The sequence below is a fragment of the Leuciscus leuciscus genome (assembly GCF_965113295.1).
Source record: "Leuciscus leuciscus genome assembly, chromosome: 16".
NCBI classification, from domain to species: Eukaryota; Metazoa; Chordata; class Actinopteri; order Cypriniformes; family Leuciscidae; genus Leuciscus; species Leuciscus leuciscus.
In genome coordinates, this window is record NC_138740.1 from 34092794 (window position 1) to 34111056 (window position 18263).

The window sequence follows — 18263 nt, forward strand, 5'->3', positions numbered from 1 at the left end:
GACAGAGATTTGTTTAAATACTTTCTCTAAACCGACTAAAAAAAAAGACAAACAAATAATTAATTTATCTTCGTAAAAGCAGTGTTATTATCAGAAATGAGCTCTATATTTCCAGCATATCCAGCATAAACATATTTCTATATTTACTTTCACAACACAGACTGTAAAAAGATGGACAGCGCGTCTCTGCTTCTTCCACTGTAAAAAACTAACGGTTTAGCTTACAAATATACATGATCTCAGCAGCGCTGTATATAGACCTTATTCACAACAGCGCCATCTTTGATTTTAAACAGGAATAAAAGCAAGGCTGTGAAGGACAGACATTCATCTCTTCAGTGTGTTGTACTTTTATTTAATTTGAATCTAATTTAAGCTAAACCACTGGCTTCCTGTCTGTTTCAGGATTGATTTTAAGATTTTATTGCATGTTTTTAAGATTTTGAATGGGTTGGCGCATCTTCTTTATCAGAACTTTAACACGTCCGCACTCCGCTCAAAGCACTGAGATCGTCCAATCAGATGTTCCTCGATTTTCCGAGAAAAAATAAAGGTGACCGAGCCTTCTCAGTGGCTGGTCCTAATCTCTGGAATAGTCTACCGGTTCATATAAGAACAGCTCGGACTGCTGAGATTTTAAGTCATTGCTTAAGACCAGCTGTATCGCTTAGCTTTCATCTCGAGTTGAGTTTCGCTACTGTGACATTCACTACTGTGTTTGTTTATTTGTGTGTATATTGACATTGTTAAGCACGTTGGTCGACTGTGGTTGTTTTTAAATCTGCTATACAAATAATTTTGAACTTGAACTTAATGAGTTTTGGATTGTTCTGTTAATGAAACACTTCAAAACATCTTCGAGAAGTTTCAATAGTCACAAAACTTCCAGACAACAAGAGTTGTGGATAATTATTAATGATCTACAAGCTTTATTCAGCTTTTTACAGTAGATGTCACAGAAAACACAGCAAGTCTTTCCCTCACAGCCTCGCTTTCATTCCCGTCACAGCGCTGCTCTGAATAAGATCTATTGACCTTCAGAACAGATTTGATGTATTCACAGCCTAATACAACACTGTAGGGCTGTTTTAGATTTAATCACTCTATTAAAACAATCTGAATGTCAATTTATTTGTAAGTACAACATCTGTAAATCATGAACTTTGCTCACTTAGACGACTTTGGGCAATGCTTTCTCTCATGATACAGCAGATTAGATAATTGGGTGAAACTCTTTCCACATGAAGAGCACATGTACGGTTTCTCTCCAGTGTGAATTCTCTGGTGTATTTTTAAGGCACTGGATAAGGTGAAGCTCTTCCCACAGTCAAAGCACACATAAGGTCTCGTCTGGTGTATTTTTAAGCGGCCTGGTGTAGTGAAGGTCTTCCCACAGTCAAAGCACATATAAGGTTTCTCACCAGTATGAACTCTCTCATGATCTTTCAGGTTTCCTGACTGAGAGAAACTCTTTCCACAGTGTGAACACTTGTACGGTTTCTCTCCAGTGTGAACTCTCTGGTGTTTTTTTAATTCATTGGGTATAGTGAAGGTCTTCCCACAGTCAGAGCACACATAAGGTCTCACACCAGCATGAAATCTCTCATGAGCTTTTAAATACTTCTGTAATGAAAAACTCTTTCCACAAAACGAACAAACATGAGGCTTCACACCAGTATGAACTCTAAGGTGTTGTCTTAAGTTTGATTCCACAACAAATGTTTTATCACAATGATCACAGCTGAATGATCTCACTCCAGAGTGACGGAGCAGATGATCATTGAGAGAGCTTTGCTGAGTGAAACTCTTTCCACACTGAGAGCATGTGAACGGTTTTTCTCCATTGTGAATTCTCATGTGTCTCTTAAGTTGTGATTTATATTTGAAACTCTTTCCACACTGACAGCGGGTGAAAGATCCTTTGACTGCAGATTGTCCAGCTTGTTTTTGTGTGAAATTCTCTTCAGTCTTTGAAACGACTGCATTTCCATCTTCATTTGTGAAATGATGGTGTTTGTCTTCATTCACTTCCATCAGGTCTAAAATAAACATATTCAATTAAATTTAAAAAGGAAAAATGAGAAACATCTTTCTTTCCTTATTTAGCACAAAGTTTCCTACTGAGTCTACTAGTATCTAATTTTAGATGTAAAGTTAAAAAGTCAGTTCTCGTCTAAATGTTCCTCATCAGTCATTAAAGAGAATGAAGGAAAACACCAACCTATTTGTTCCTCTGTATCTTCATCTTTTATTCTGCAGGGTTCTTCCTTAATCTCCACCTTTACAATAGTCAGTCCGTAGTTTCTCCTGGAGTAATTCCTCCTGCTTGCTTCTTCTCCTGTGGGAAGATGGGAATATTCCCCAGCATTTAAACTCTCATGAACGGCTGTGGGAGCTTCACTGACTGAAGGAGTGAATTGTGGTCGTTGTTGCTCATTTAGCAGATGATCATCACACTTATAATCACTCGCAATTATTCAGCTTTAAGTTAATTAAGGGTCGATGTGGGAATGTATGCAAAAAAGAGACAAAGGAATAGTTTGCCATTTAGATGAGATGCACCTATACCTACAGTTATTTCTTTCACTAAAGACTGTTGCATAATTTACAGCTGCATATTTAGAAAATGTTGTAAAGTTTAATCTGTTTTTGAACCTAAGGACGCTGCAACATACAACATGTTTAGGGGTGTTAAAAAACTCAATGTAGTTTTGCAGAAAAACTTTTAACGTCTCTCGCTTCAAACATAGAAAATGTGTGAGGTCGGAGAAGGGTCAAAAGGGCTGCGATAGAGGAACTTACTATAGCTGCTTTCCGACCGGAGGAACCTTTTCACAGTTCCTAGAACTATTGCGGGAAGTTCCCAGATGTCGGCGTGTTCGCACCGCAGGAACTAGGAACGATTTTAGTTCTAGGAACTCCATTTGGAGGAACTCATTTAGCTCCTACTTCAGAGTAGGGTCTAAACCAGCACTATAGGAACTACTCGTGACGTTAGTGTACGCTGATGACCGAACGCACGCAAAACACCAGCACCTGACATTTTTAAAACAGCTATATGTAAACACACAGATTATAGCCTATATTTACTCCAGAAACTAGATACAAACATGGAAAACAGTGATAGATGGGCCTCTAAACCTTTATGTTGAAGAGAAAATCCAACGCAACTTTGAGGGGACCAAGTCAAACATGATTATGTATTTCTGCTCAGCTAGCAACACTGGACATCAACCACACGGCATAGGCTAATAACTTTTTTTTCATATACTGTGTACTTTCTATAACAATTCTATCTAATAACATGTTTAACAGTACTGTTAGACAGATCGCTAACTAATGAACACAGAGAATGCATTGTTTGCTCTGGCGTTCTCAGCGCCGTCAAAATAAAGGTCCTTCGCTCCGTCAAAATAAAAGTCGCCGTGCTTGCGTCACTCCCTTACCCCTCCTACCAGTTCCTATGGCCACTTGGCCAGTGCAAACGCAAACAGCAAAACCAAGTTTGGGGGAGAGTAGTTCATAGAACTGTTTAGAAGTGGACAGTTCCTATAACTAAGTTCCTGTAACTACTTGGTCGGAAAGCGGCTTATATGAAGCTTTTAATGTACGTGATGCATAAAATAAGTGTGAACAACAATAATAGAGAATTTATATGTGTGCTTATGCTAAGTAGAGGGACTAGGATAAGTCCCAAGTATTACCTTATAAGGGAATTGGCTGTACTATAATGACAGCCCATAATAAAAAGGCGGCCCAAAAGATAGAGTTAGTATAAAAGACCTGGAAGTGTTTTTTTCGAGGCCGCATTTCGGGTGAAGACTTTTACGTGTTTCTGTTATTTTTGCCGTTGAAATTTTTGTCTATGTATTATTCTTAATCTTTTTTAAATAAAACGAAATCATGTTGTGGTGATTCGTAAAACTTATTAAATAAGTCTCAGAGTAATTCTTCCCTATAAATATTTCATGATTTTGGTCATGGAATATTAATACTATTACTGGCAAATGCCCAGTGCATTCGAATTCATGATTGAACTGGTTAAAGGCACCGCCGGGGACCCTGAACCGACATCCAACATCCTTGTTCCCAAAGCTAAGAACAATAGAGGGTAGTGTTGCACGGTGTACCGATACTTCAAAAGTATCGCGATACTCGGAAATTAAAAACGTCACGATACCTAAATTTTTCAGTATCGATACTTTATAAAAAAAAAAACAAAAAAAAAAAACGCCTCCCTATGGACGTCTGTGTTTTTTTCCTGACGCACGCAGCAAAGAACCTGCCGCTGTCAGTGTCATGTGACAAAACACTACAGCGAGATGGCTGCATGTGCGAGCACATGTGGTCCACGACTCGTAGAAAAAGATGACGCGAGGAGTGACATATGGAAGTACGTACGTTGCCTACCTTTCTCTGTTGCACGGTGCACCGATACTTCAAAAGTAAATCGGAAATTAAAAACGTCACGATTCCTTAATTTATTAGTATCGATACTTCTAAGAATGACTGCGTTCCAGATTTGTAAGGCCGGCGAGTCGACACACTGGCTGCGTGTCGTGTCCGTTTTTATTTCGGCTCCCATGTTAACTGCCTGCGTGACACACGAGTCTGGGCGCAGCTCGAGACGCGCGGAAAACGCGTCCATGCTAGAAATGGAACCGACGCCTATTTTTCACGCGACACGCAAGCGTGTTGGAAGCGTTTCCAGGCAAAATAGAATAGGAAAAGATGTTTCTATGTCATTTTGACACGAATACATATTAAAAAATGACATTTTGATGTTTGAACGTTTTGACATAAATACAATAAATGTCATTTAAAAAAATATTATCGATTTTCAAATATTGCACCTCTCAAATACAGAACGAATTATTCTGTAGCCTATTTTGCCGTCAACACTGCCGACGTTGTCTTTGCTGCTATATATTTATGTTTAACATGAAGTATAGGCCTTCCACACATCTCTCTCTCCCCACGTCAAATATATCACCAATGAGGCTTATCATATGTTACCAATATTAAACATTGTTTAATATAATCACTGTTCATATTTTTATTCAAAGTTCAGAATCAAGATAAAGCTCTTATGTTTCTTATGATAAATGAGATAATGCTGCTAAATTGATATATTTTTTTACCTTGAATGTCATTGCTCTAATTTATTTTTTATATTTCATATTTTGTTCAAATGTTTAATATATCTGCTGTTCATATGTTAATTTATTAGTGTGTTATATGATTAGAATGTTGTCCCGGTTTTAAAATAAAGCACAGCAATGATATTTGAGAGTGTTTCTCCCTTTTCAGGAAAAGTATCGAAAAAGTATCGAAATCGCAATACTTGACTTGGTATCGGTATCGAAACAATAATTTTGGTATCGTGACAACACTAATAGAGGGTTTTCACCGACGTCACGTTCTGGGCGGTAACCCGGACGCGCGGCCATTATGGAGGCACTCGGATGTAAACAACAGCATAGATTGCACAATTTATGTACTAATTCCTGTGAAAGTCAGGAAGAAGAGTGGCAGACAAAAAGCACCTTGGAAAAACTCAACAGCAGTGCAAAATATGAAAAGACAATGCAGAAAAGCAGAGCGCATGTGGCGGAAGACAAAACTTGTAGTCCATTATAACATCTACAAAGACAGCCTTCATGCTTTCAATATGGAACTAGGCAAAGCTAGACAGACTTTCTTCTCAAATATTATAAACTGCAATTTAAACACACACACTCTTTTTGCTACTGTAGAGAGACTGACAAACCCCCCAAGCCAGATTCCCAGTGAAATGCTCTCAAACAGCAAGTGCAGTAAGTTTGCTTCTTTTTTCTCTGAGAAAATCAATAATATCAGAAAGGTGATCAGCACATCCTTGAGTTGCACTGGGGTCAGGCAGATCAGACCACCTGAGAAAGTAGTAACTTTGTCTGATTTCAAAGAAATTGATGGCAAAATTTTGGAAGAAACCGTACAGCACCTTAAAACATCAACATGCGCTCTTGACACACTTCCCACATCTTTTTTCAAAAGTGTGTTAAACAGTTTAGAAGCAGATCTTCTAGAAGTGGTAAATGCCTCACTTATCTCTGGGAGTTTTCCAAACTCCCTTAAAACTGCAGTTGTCAAGCCCCTCCTGAAAAAGAGCAATCTGGATAAGACCATATTAAGCAACTATAGACCGATCTCGAATCTTCCTTTCATAGGCAAGATCCTTGAAAAAGTTGTCTTCAACCAGCTGAACAAATTCTTAAGCTCGAATGGATACTTTGACAATTTTCAATCTGGTTTCTGACCGCACCACAGCACAGAGACAGCGCTCAAAGATAATAAACGATATTCGCTTAAATACTGATTCAGGCAAATTATCAGTGCTGGTACTACTCGACCTCAGTGCTGCATTTGACACTGTCGATCATAACATACTTCTTGACAGGCTGGAAAACTGGGTGGGGCTTTCTGGGATAGTCCTAAAATGGTTCAGGTCATACTTAGATGGGAGAGGTTATTATGTGAGTATAGGAGACCATAAGTCTGAGTGGACATGCGGAGTCCCTCAAGGCTCAATTCTTGCGCCACTCCTGTTCAACCTGTATATGCTCCCAATGAGCCAAATAATGAGAAATAACCAAATTGCTTACCACAGCTATGCAGACGATACACATCTGTACTTAGCCCAGAGTTTCCGCTAGAAAAAAATGGTGCCGGTCAAAGTGACCGGCAGAGATTTCGTTTTCCGGACATTTTGATGATATGCCGGTCAAATATTGCCTCTTAATTAGTCAAGTTGAGGAAAACTGGAGGCAGGCTATGTAACTTAAAAAAATGACATAATCAGGCCGTATAGAAAGCAACATGTTTATTAGCCTAACTTTCAAATAGACGGAAAAAAAACATGAACGTCCGATTGGCGTCAATCAACGCCAATTGTTTTTACTATGGTTTCACATTCATAGTTTAACAAACCAATCCCCCTTCCCCACATAAAATATCTGAATATCTCGCGGTGTAAATAGCCGCATTTCCATTACAGATTTGCGCAAATGTTTTGCGCTATTATCTAAATATCGATAAAAAACTATTGCGAAATGACGGCGTTTCCATTAACCGATGTTATATGCGACTAAACGTCCTTTTTTCTCTCACGATAAGTCATTTAAAAAATCACGGCAACGGACGTTGGTTTATATAATATCACAGCCACCGCATTAGACATTATTATTATGATTAATGGAAGGAGACGTGGCGTGTTATCCAAGCATTAATGGCAGGGAAAGACCCTTGTACTGCGAACGACACATAAAGAGTTTCTGGGTGTTTCACCCTCATTTCTGCTCCGAGGTTTTGATTGTGGCATTTATTTGAGATTTAGAATCCAGTATTCCTATAGGCTAATTATTGTTTCTTTTATGAATTTAATAAAGAACTCTGTCTCGTATTCTGTCCAAACGATCCACGTAGGCTACTTTTGTCCATTCGTTTTTCCTTTTTTAACCCGTAATTGAAAAACGAAAAATGAACGGTTGTTGTCTTTTTAAAACGCAAAGTTGAACACCCAAATTTTAATTTGACCTGGCTACACAAACTGCTGCGCAAAAAAGTAAATAGGCCTACCGACGCATTTTCTGATTTTTGTTTATGACTTTTTGCCCCTTTATTAAACATTTAAAATATTCACAAATTAATATGGAAAACATGTCGATTTTACTGGTTTTCAAAGGCCAAATTAGAACCTGGAATTGATGTTTTTCCCGCAGTGCTGAATGAGAAGAGCCATTAATATTATGAATAAACTATTGTTTTATAAGTGTCGGCTAAAATCACATCTCCATCTCCGCTGTTAAGCAGATGCGCTTTTAGAGAGAAATGCATTTTTCGGATTACATAATCAGAAGGTATTAGCTTTCGATTCGAATTTGTTCATTTTAAAGTGGACATTTCAAGCTTTAGCCTACATAGGCTATATTTTGTTTCAATTCTCACGCTCCAGTTTATGGAGATCATGAAAGTGCGTCTGATTGTTTTATTTTATTTTACAAAAGCACAACGTTTTCTTGTTATTGTGAGTTTACACAAATAAAAGTAGTTGAGAATAATGTATTATTATTTTCTGTATGACCAGAAATGATAGAGTATTTTAAGTTGTTTCCACTGTTAATAGGAAAATGCAAGTGGTCACGCCCGCGCCTCCGTGCCATGCAGTGCGCGCTCCACACTCAGCTTTGTTCCTTTTTTGCATAAAAGCGTCTTCTAAATATAGCTTATTAAATGTTATAATATAATAAAATAATATAAAATGATTATTATTTGCGTAGCTATACATGGACCTCAAACACACCGCGTCTTCTAAGTCAGGTACGTGACTGCAAATGCGCAAAAACTGTTTCCATTGCAGTTTTGCGAAATATTCCTTTTTCGAATTGCCTGAAAAACCACCTCATGCGAGCATAAAAACGTTCTTGCTATAAACGGGAGTTTTTGCGAAATTAACGTGTTTCCATTGTGCGTATTTTTAATTCGCAATTTCAATTTGCGCAATTTGAAGGGTAGCCTAATGGAAACGCGGCTAGTGTCTCTCCACAACTTGCAATGCGCATAAGCCGCGTAACCTTGTTCTCCGCAAGGCGACTTCGCTGCTTCGTCTTGATCCGATTCTGCTTTTTCTCGGGTGGTGGTGGAGCTGTCTGGACATCTGAGGCTTCAGGCGTTCCTGATTCACCATCGTCCGTCGCGTCTGGCCTCTGAAAAAAGCTTTTACGGCTAGTCTGCCTTGGCCTGGCCATATTTGAAACGTCTCACTCATTCGTTTGTTGTTTAGGTCTATATTACAGCTGTTTTAGGCGTGCGCTTTATTTGAAATGCAGCATGTGATGTTGTTTAATAACTTTCAAACGGTAGAGCCTGTTCCTTTATAACATAGCCAAAGGTCGGTGTATTTTTATTTTATACATTTTAGGCTTATTCTCAAATTCAGATTGTGTTAGGGGGGCGGGATTATTAGGTAATTTTAATCGGACAATTTGACCGGAGAGATTTAATTTCGTCGGACATTTCATTTTTTTTCCGGCCAATGTCCGGCAATTACCGGACAACGGAAACCCTGACTTAGCCCTATCGCCTAACGATTACAGCCCCATTGACTCCCTGTGCCGATGCATTGGTGAAGTCAACAGTTGGATGTGCCAAAACTTTCTTCAGTTAAACAAAGACAAAACTGAAGTCATTATGTTTGGAAACAAAGATGAAGTTCTCAAGGTGAACGCATACCTTCACTCTAGGGGTCAAACAACTAAAAATCAAGTCAGGAATCTTGGTGTGACACTAGAGTCAGACCTTAGTTTCAGTAGTCATGTCAAAGCAATAACTAAATCAGCATACTATCATCTCAAAAATATTGCAAGAATTAGATGATTTGTTTCCAGACAAGACTTAGAGAAACTTGTGCATGCTTTCATCACCAGCAGGGTGGATTATTGTAATGGCCTTCCCAAAAAGACCATAAGACAGTTGCAGCTCATACAGAACGCTGCCGCTAGGATTCTCAGCAGAACCAGAAAATATGAACATATCACACCAGTCCTCAGGTCTTTACACTGGCTCCCAGTTAGATTTAGGATTGATTTTAAAGTATTATTACTGGTATATAAATCATTCAATGGCCTAGGACCTCAATACATTGCAGATATGCTCACTGAATATAAACCCAACAGATCAGTCAGATCATTAGGATCATATCAGCTAGAAATACCAAGGGTTCACTCTAAGCATGGCGAGTCCTCTTTTAGCTATTATGCCAGCCGCAGCTGGAACCAGCTTCCAGAAGAGATCAGATGTGCTCCTACTGTCACATTCAAATCCAGACTCAAAACACTTCTGTTTAGCTATGCATTTACTGAATGAGCACTGTGCCACTGTTTGTCCGACTGTTTGTACTGTACTGTACTGCATTTTATTTTTCTAAACTGTTTTAATTATTCTTATTTCTTTTTATTATTTTAATTTCTCCTATGTAAAGCACTTTGAATTGCCATTGTGTATGAAATGTGCTATATAAATAAACTTGCCTTGCCTACTACTGAACACACTGTTACACTAATAAACCACAGAAAAAACACATGGAAGCTGCGAAATCATATAGAGAAGTAAGAGGGTAAGTAGTAAGAAGGAAAGAGCGCGAAATTTTGCCAAACTAAAGTTAATATGTGGTAAAGATCCGAACGAGCTAGCTTCTCTAGCCCTTACTGCAATTCTTCCTTCTTTTTCTTATCCCGACATTGGCTACCTTCAGATTGTCAGTCCAAAAAAGCACATGAAATCCATTTCAAGCTACATCCATATGCGGTTTGAAATCCTATTCAAATCACATATCAGGAAATCCGCTTCAGTCTGAAAGCTCTGATCGGATTTTGCGTGGTATGTTACTTTCTCACCAACATGACATCATGACTTTGCGTAAACATACACGCCACTTTCAAGTCAAGTGGCGTGTTATTTATACGCATTTTGAGCTATCCGCGTGTATGTCCACGCCGAAACGAACCGTCATCTTCCGCGTGTATGTCTACGCCGTTAAACGTCAGAGTGATTCCGCGTGTATGTGTACGCCGTTAAATGTCCGAGCGAAACTGAGCAAAATGTATGTCTACATCTGGGGAGCAATATTTTTTTTCCTAGGATGGTAGGGGAACACTCATAAATGGTATTAACCCGTGACGGGTAGGTTTAGGGACGCGGTTGGGGTAGGTCATATATATTTATATATACAGTAATGTAACGTTAAGTCACCGAAGTTGATAAACACGCTGAAAATCGATTATGCGTGTTGATAACACGAAAAAATGGAAATACGAATTGGCGTGTCATACATACGCCATTTCATGAGATCAGTCTGTTCTCACAGCAAATAAAACGTAAACGTCAGACGTTGTTATAGGGAACATGCTGAAAGTCGCTGCCGAAACAAGGGTGTGAAGTGCCGGACGAGCAGAATATTATAATTTTTGAAACCGGCGCAGACAAGAGCGCGGAAAAAAAGCTGTGCATACCAGCCTCCTACAGTTCTGCAGCAGGCTCAAGACGCAGTAGTCCAGCGCGGCGGCGACACATTTCCATGTTGTAAAATTCAAATAAGACAACATCTCCATTCAGGCCCGGAGTGGATAATCGGGAGAATCGGGAGAATTCCCGGTGGGCCGCTTCACTTTTGGGCCGGTCGAGGATATATATATATATTTTTTTTTTTCACATTTCAATGTCACGTTAGTTACATTAGGCTACACACGTTCCGCATTCTGACACCGCAGCGCGCAGCCTCTGCATGGGTTGTACCATGTGAGGGAGTTCTATATAGTTCCCCTCCTATAGAGTTGGTTGGGTCCATAACACGTCTTTTCCAAAACGTTTTCTCAGGTAGGCTACCGCGGCACCGCCGGCGCCTACCGATAGCTGGGCCGGCCCTACCGTAACGGTATGCGTCAGGGAGGATGGATGGGAGGAAGAGGCCAGGAGGTATGGAAGCTTTGTTTCTGCCACAGAATAAAACATTTTAAAAGATAATTGCGACTTTTTATCTCACAATTGCGAGTTTACAGCTCGCAATTCTGACTTTATTTCTCAGAATTGCGAGATATAAAGTCAAAATTGTGTGAAATAAAGTCGCAATTGCGTGTTATAAAGTCAGAATTGCGAGATATAAAGTCAGAATTGCCTGAAATAAAGTCGCAATTGCGTGTTATAAAGTCAGAATTGCGAGATAGAGTCAGAATTGCGTGATATAAAGGAGCAATTGTGTGTTATAAAGTCAGAATTGTGAGATATAAATTCAGAATTGTGTGAAATAGTCGCAATTGCTTCTTATAAAGTCAGAATTCCAAGATATAGCCTAAAGTCAGAACTGCGTGAAATAAAGTCGCAATTGCTTATAAAGTCAGCAAGATATAGAGTCAGAATTGTGATATAAAGTCGCAATTGTATGTTATAAAGTCAGAATTGCGAGATATAAAGTCAGAATTGTGTGAAATAAAGTCGCAATTGCTTCTTATAAAGTCAGAATGGCAAGATATAAAGTCAGAACTGCGTGAAATAAAGTTGCAGTTGCTTATAAAGTCAGAATTGCAAGATATAGAGTCAGAATTGTGTGATATAAAGTCGCGTTATAAAGTCAGAATTGCGAAATATAAAGTAAGAATTGTGTGATAAAGTCGCAATTGCTTCTTATAAAGTCTAAGTGAATTATTATTTAACCTTTACATTATTTGTTGAACCATGGTATTAATACAAACTACACAATAGCTGAACTGTTGCTTCATTTATCCAATTTAGAAAAAGTGCTAATTTGGAATTCCACCATGGAAAAAGTGGGCCGGTCTTGGGCCTGAAACTCCCGGGCTGAAAAGTGGCCCCACTCCGGCCCTGTCTCCATTGCAAATGCAAACCCCTCCAACAACGCAACGTCATTGCTATTTTGTCAAAGAGCTGCGTGGACACACAAATCGGATCTGAACAGTTGCGATACACAGTGTGGACATCATTTTAGATCACATTCCAATCGGATACAAAGATAATCAGATTTGGACTGACAGTGTGAATGTAGCCATAGTGAACTACATCAACATTTTAGCCATAGTCAACGCTTCATTTACACATGTGGCTGATGCTGTGCCTCTCTCAACAACAAATGCCTTCTTTAAACCACAAATTACACTTCAAATATTTTTTTTTCAAAGATTGTTTCTGTCATTTATTGTAGTTTTTAATCACGCTGATGTAAGTTCAAGTGTCTGTTTTTAAAATAAATTTGTTTTTAGTTAGTTACGCAGTGCTATAAAAACGGTGGTGTGACATCATGATTGACAGCTGTGATTGACAGGTTCTCTGAGCGAAGTAGTCACTGAAGCACCAACAGACTTTTTTTTCGGGATCTTCGGAGGACTGAGGAGATTGTATTTACTTTATTTTAACAAGCCTCTTGTCGTACTGCAATAAAAAAAAATTTTCAGTGCACTCAGGGAGAGTGCATTCTGCGAGAGTGAGGGTGGGCGCTGATTTCGCAGCTTTACTTCCTGCTCGCTACTGCTCAGGTCTGGTCCCGAGATGTTAGCGCCATATCGGCGCTGGCGGCTTCACTTCTCACCAATGGAAGAGAGCGAAAGACATCCATCTTTTTTTACAGTCTATGATTAAAACAATCTGAATGTCAATTTATTTGTAAGTACAAAATTTGTAAATCATGGATGTGAATGTGAACTTTGCTCACTTAGACGACTTCGGGCAATGCTTTCTCTCATGAGACCGTAGATTAGATGATTGGGTGAAACTCTTCCCACATGAAGAGCACTTGTACGCTTTCTCTCCAGTATGAACCGTCTGGTGTGTTTTTAAGCGGCTTTGTGTAGTGAAGGTCAAAGTCAAAGCACAAAATAATGTTTCTCACCAGTATGAACTCTCTCATGATCTTTCAGGGTTCCTGACTGAGAGAAACTCTTTCCACAGTGTGAGCACTTGTTCGGTTTCTCTCCAGTATGAACTCTCTGGTGTGTTTTTAAGTGGCTGTATGTAATAAAGCTCTTACCACACATAAGGTCTCACACCAGTATGAATACTCTTCATGAGCTTTTAAATACTTCAGTAGTGAAAAACCCTTTCCACAAAAAGAACAAACATGAGGCTTCACACCAGTATGAACTATAAGGTGTCTTTTTAAGTTTGATTCCACAACAAATGTTTTATCACACTGATCACAGCTGAATGATATCACTACAGAGTGACGGCGCAGATGATCTCTGAGAGAAACACTTTCCAGACTGAGAGCATGTGAACAGTTTTTTTCCATTCACTTCCATCGGGTCTAAAATCAACATATCAAATTTTCAAAATGCAAATAAAGAATGAGAAATGAGAACAATATATTTTCTAGGTTTGTCACAACTAAAGGGTTAGTTCACCCAAAAATGAAAATTCTGTTAGTAATTACACACCCTCATGTTGTTCCAACCCCGCAAGACTTTAGTTCATCTTCGGAAAATAAATTAAGATATTTTTGATTAAATCTGAGAGCTGTCTCACTCCTCCATAGGCTTCTAAGGGATTGAAACTTGCTGGCCCAGAAAGTTATAAAGACAATGTTTAAAAAAGTCCAAGTGACTACAGTGGCTCAACCTTAAGTTTATCAAGCGACGATAATACGTTTTGTGCGAAAAAAAAAAAAAAACTTTATTCAACTATTAATTTTCTTCTGCGTGGGCCTGAGTGAGTTCACATAGTCTAACAGCGCAGCGTTTCGGTGTTGTATGTCACCACGTAGGCTCACTATTGACCGACGCTGGTCATGTGTGTGATGCGTGAGCCTACATGGCAGAACAGAAGTATTGTGGGGTTGGAACAGCATGAGGGTGAGTAATTACTGACAGAATTTTCATTTTTGGGTGAACTATCCCTTTAAGCAAAACATTTAGTCCTTTTTTCAGTGTTCATCTTAATGTTCCTCATCAGTATTTAAAGAGAATGAAGGAAAACACCAACCTATTTGTTCCTCTGTATCTTCATATTTTATTCTGCAGGGTTCTTCCTTAATCTCCATCTTTACAATAGTAAGTCCGTAGTTTCTCCTGGAGTAATTCCTCCTGCTTGCTTCTTCTTCTCCTGTGGGAAGATGGGAATATTCCCCAGCATTTAAACTCTCATGAACGGCTGTGGGAGCTTCACTGACTGAAGGAGTGAAATGTGGTAGTTGTTGCTCATTTAGCAGATGATCATCACACTTACAATCACTCTCAATTATTCAGGTGCAAATGTTCGCTCAAATAGTCGTTTACAAACAATTCCATGATTTTTTTCAATAAGGAGGTTCAACCAACTCTTAGGTAAAACTTGAACTCTGAGTAGATTTACACTGAGATGGGAAACTCTGAGTTTTCAGTTTCAGAACAGCTGAATTGAGTTAGTTCAATAAACTCGGAGTAAGTTGACTCTGAGTTAAGCGCGTGCACCATGACTGTGAAAAGCCATGATCAATGGAGCTCTGAAACTACGACTTACCATGGCAACAGCACGGCTGTGGGAGCTTTACAAGTGAATTGTGGAAAACAACAAACTTCAACACAGAAAAATCATGTATTTTAAGTTTAAATGAAAAAGAAACGTATTAGATACATTTATTAGATAAATAAATAAAAATAAAAAAAGATTAAAAAACTAATAATGACGTACAGACCAGGGGAGTCATAGGCAGCCAATTGTCACACCACACTGAACTACAAAGTAGGCATAAACGGCACTAACTCTGTGGCATCGGGGTCGTGTTTCCACAACGGTGGCAGCTGTGGAGATAGCGAAATCCAATTCCGTCAGAATGCCGGTTTCGTTTTGGATCCTCACCGGCTTCGAGCAAACGTGCTCGTCAGATCGCCGCCCGGGTGCTGTCTTCTCCGAAGAATCTGCTGTTCAATACTGCGGGCAACCTCGGACATATAAGGCCCTCCCGCCCAACGTACGTATCAATCGCCAACCTAGATTCTTCCCGACGAAAACCTGAAGCTATTTTGTCTCATAGATCGCTAGAATGACAACTGTTTACATCTAGAGACAGGGGGCAGCCATTTTGACTCTGTGTTACATTAAAAAACATTCCCCGTGGGAAACCCATTCCCCGGCGTGTGCGTTCCTCCCCCACTGAATATAGTCCCCCCGTGACATTAACACATCACCTCAAATTTTGCCCATACTGTACTGAACCACCTGGACTAGAACAGAAAGTAGAATAGATTGTGACTATATTGTATTTCAATACATCGTCAATCTTGACAATTAATTGAAACTAGTTTGCACATATATCATAATATATAGTTTAAAGTTCAATACAGAGTTTATTATAACAAAATTAACTAAACTTTAAAGGATATATGAAATAATGATACGATGTTAGGTTAATTGTTCCCAGAATGTTTTACAGGAGAGAGACAGAGATTTGTTTAAATACTTTCTTTAAAAAATAAAGGTGGCCGAGCCTTCTCAGTGGCTGGTCGTCCTAATCTCTGGAATAGTCTACCGGTTCAGATAAGAACAGCTCGGACTGCTGAGATTTTAAGTCATTGCTTCAGACCAGCTGTATCGCTTAGCTTTCATCTCGAGTTGAGTTTCGCTACTGTGACATTCACTACTGTGTTTGTTTATTTGTGTGTATATTGACATTGTTAAGCACGTTGGTCGACTGTGGTTGTTTTTAAATCTGCTATACAAATAATTTTGAACTTGAACTTAATGAGTTTTGGATTGTTCTGCTGATGAAACACTTCAAAACATCTTTGAGAAGTATCAATAGTCACAAAACTTCCAGACAGAGTTGTGGATAATTATTAGTGATCTAGGAGCTTTATTCAGCTTTTTACAGCAGATGTCACTGAAAACACAGCAAGTCTTTCCCTCACAGCCTCGCTTTCATTCCCGTCACAGCGCTGCTCTGAATAAGATCTATTGACCTTCAGAACAGATTTGATGTATTTACAGCCTAATACAACACTGTAGGGCTGTTTTATGATTATTTATTTATTTAATGAGCTGATGACATCACTTACTGCAAAACATTTTGCAATAATGACTTTGAAAAAGATGAACACCTTTTTGTTGAACTAGACATAAAAATAATAATAATAATAATGTTGGACAAAATCGTTGGGTTTAAAATGCAATTTAAAAATGGACAAATTGCATTGGTTACATTAAAAATGTAACCCAACGACTGGGTTTGTCCATTTTTAAATTGCATTTTAAACCCAACATTGGGTTAGTCCATATCTGACCCAAAATTGGGTTAAAACAACCCAGCATTTGTTCAGTAAATTTGAATCATTTTATTATAAATCATGTTACAGCGGCATCAGAAGGGCAACACTTGACCAAACTATCACCAGATTCACACTTCACTACTACATTACATTTACATTTAGTCATTTAGCAGACGCCTTTATCCAAAGCGACTTACAAATTAGGACTAAATTCAGCGAGTCATCATAAAGAGGCAAAAGCAACAACAACGCAAGAAGTGTCACGGTTCATGAATTCGCTGTCTCTCTCTCGTCTAACGTGCTGTTGTGTGTTTGTGTGTGTGTCTGTGGGCGTGGTCACTAATCATTAGTGATCAGTAGCGCCAGCTGGTTTCAATTGTCTGTCCCTTTATAAGCTCAGTAACCGGTGTCTCATGTTGTCAGATCGTTGTGGTTGTTCCTGGTGTGTTCCCGTGCTTGTTCCCGTGCTTGTTCCCGTGCTTGTTCCCGTGCTTGTTCCCGTGCTTGTTCCCGTGCTTGTTCCCGTGCTTGTTCCCGTGCTTGTTCCCGTGCTTGTTCCCGTGCTTGTTCCCGTGCTTGTTCCCCGTGCTTGTTCCCCGTGCTGTTTGGATCTTCCTGTCTTCGTCGTGTTCTCCTGGATTCCTGCACTCTTCACGGATTCATCTTGCACTCACGAGGGATTACCACTGGATCACCGCACCAGCACCTGTTGCCCACCGAGGTCCCTGCGTCACCACACCATCAGCGCTTGTGTCTGCCCACCTGTCCCGCTGTGTTGGCGATCGTCTTTGTGCTGTGTTTCTGACCCACTGAGTGTTTTCAATAAAGAGCGTTGTTGCATATACATCCTGTCTGTCATCCGTTACAGGAAGTGCTCAAAATACGAAGTTCAGGTATTATTAAGTGATGTTTCAAAGGGAAAGGAATTTTTTTTTTTTTTTTGTCTTTTTTTTTTTTTTTTCTATAAGGTTAAGTGCTCACGGAAGAGATTGGTTTTCAGCTGTTTTTTGAATGTTGTCAGGGATTCTGCATTCCGGATGAGGGTGGGGAGAGCGTTCCACCAGCATGGAACTGTGAATGAGAATGTTCTGGAAAGTGATTTTGTGGCTTTCTGTGATGGAACCACGAGACGTCGCTCGTTGACCGATCGTAGGCTTCTGGTAGGGATGTAGACTCGTAGGAGTGAGTGAAAGTAGGAGGGAGCTGAGCCTGTGATAGTTCTGTAAGCAAGCGTCAGTGCCTTGAACTTGATGCGAGCAGCGAGAGGTAGCCAGTGTAGAGAGATGAACAGAGGAGTGACGTGGGCCCTCTTGGGCTCGTTGAAGACAAGACGAGCTGCAGCATTCTGGATCATCTGTAGGGGTTTGGTTGCACATGCTGGAAGTCCAGCCAGAAGAGCATTGCAGTAGTCAAGCCTATAGGCCGCTGTCAGTAGCCTAAAAGAGGCCTAGAAATAGGGTTTTCGTTCCCCAAGTGGGG

The 18263-nt window shown here is 39.6% G+C and overlaps 1 protein-coding gene across 6 annotated transcripts in view; it reads right to left on the reverse strand.

The window, feature by feature from the left end:
- Positions 1-63: 63 nt before the first annotated feature.
- The window catches only part of LOC309478145 (uncharacterized protein), a 55571-nt gene continuing 37371 nt past the window's right edge, over positions 64-18263 (reverse strand). The window contains exons 1-5 of one of the 6 annotated variants that reach the window (XM_082141704.1): positions 15215-15613; positions 15040-15064; positions 14524-14643; positions 2222-2338; positions 64-2039 (exon numbers count right to left, since the gene is read on the reverse strand). In XM_082141704.1, the coding sequence (XP_081997830.1) occupies positions 1168-2039; positions 2222-2338; positions 14524-14643; positions 15040-15064; positions 15215-15226 (1146 nt within the window). In that variant the 5' untranslated portion in view covers positions 15227-15613 and the 3' untranslated portion in view covers positions 64-1167. Of the gene's footprint in view, positions 2040-2221; positions 2339-14523; positions 14644-15039; positions 15065-15214; positions 15614-18263 lie in introns of those variants that run through there. The other 5 variants (XM_082141707.1, XM_082141705.1, XM_082141706.1 and 2 more) reach the window with 5 other exon arrangements.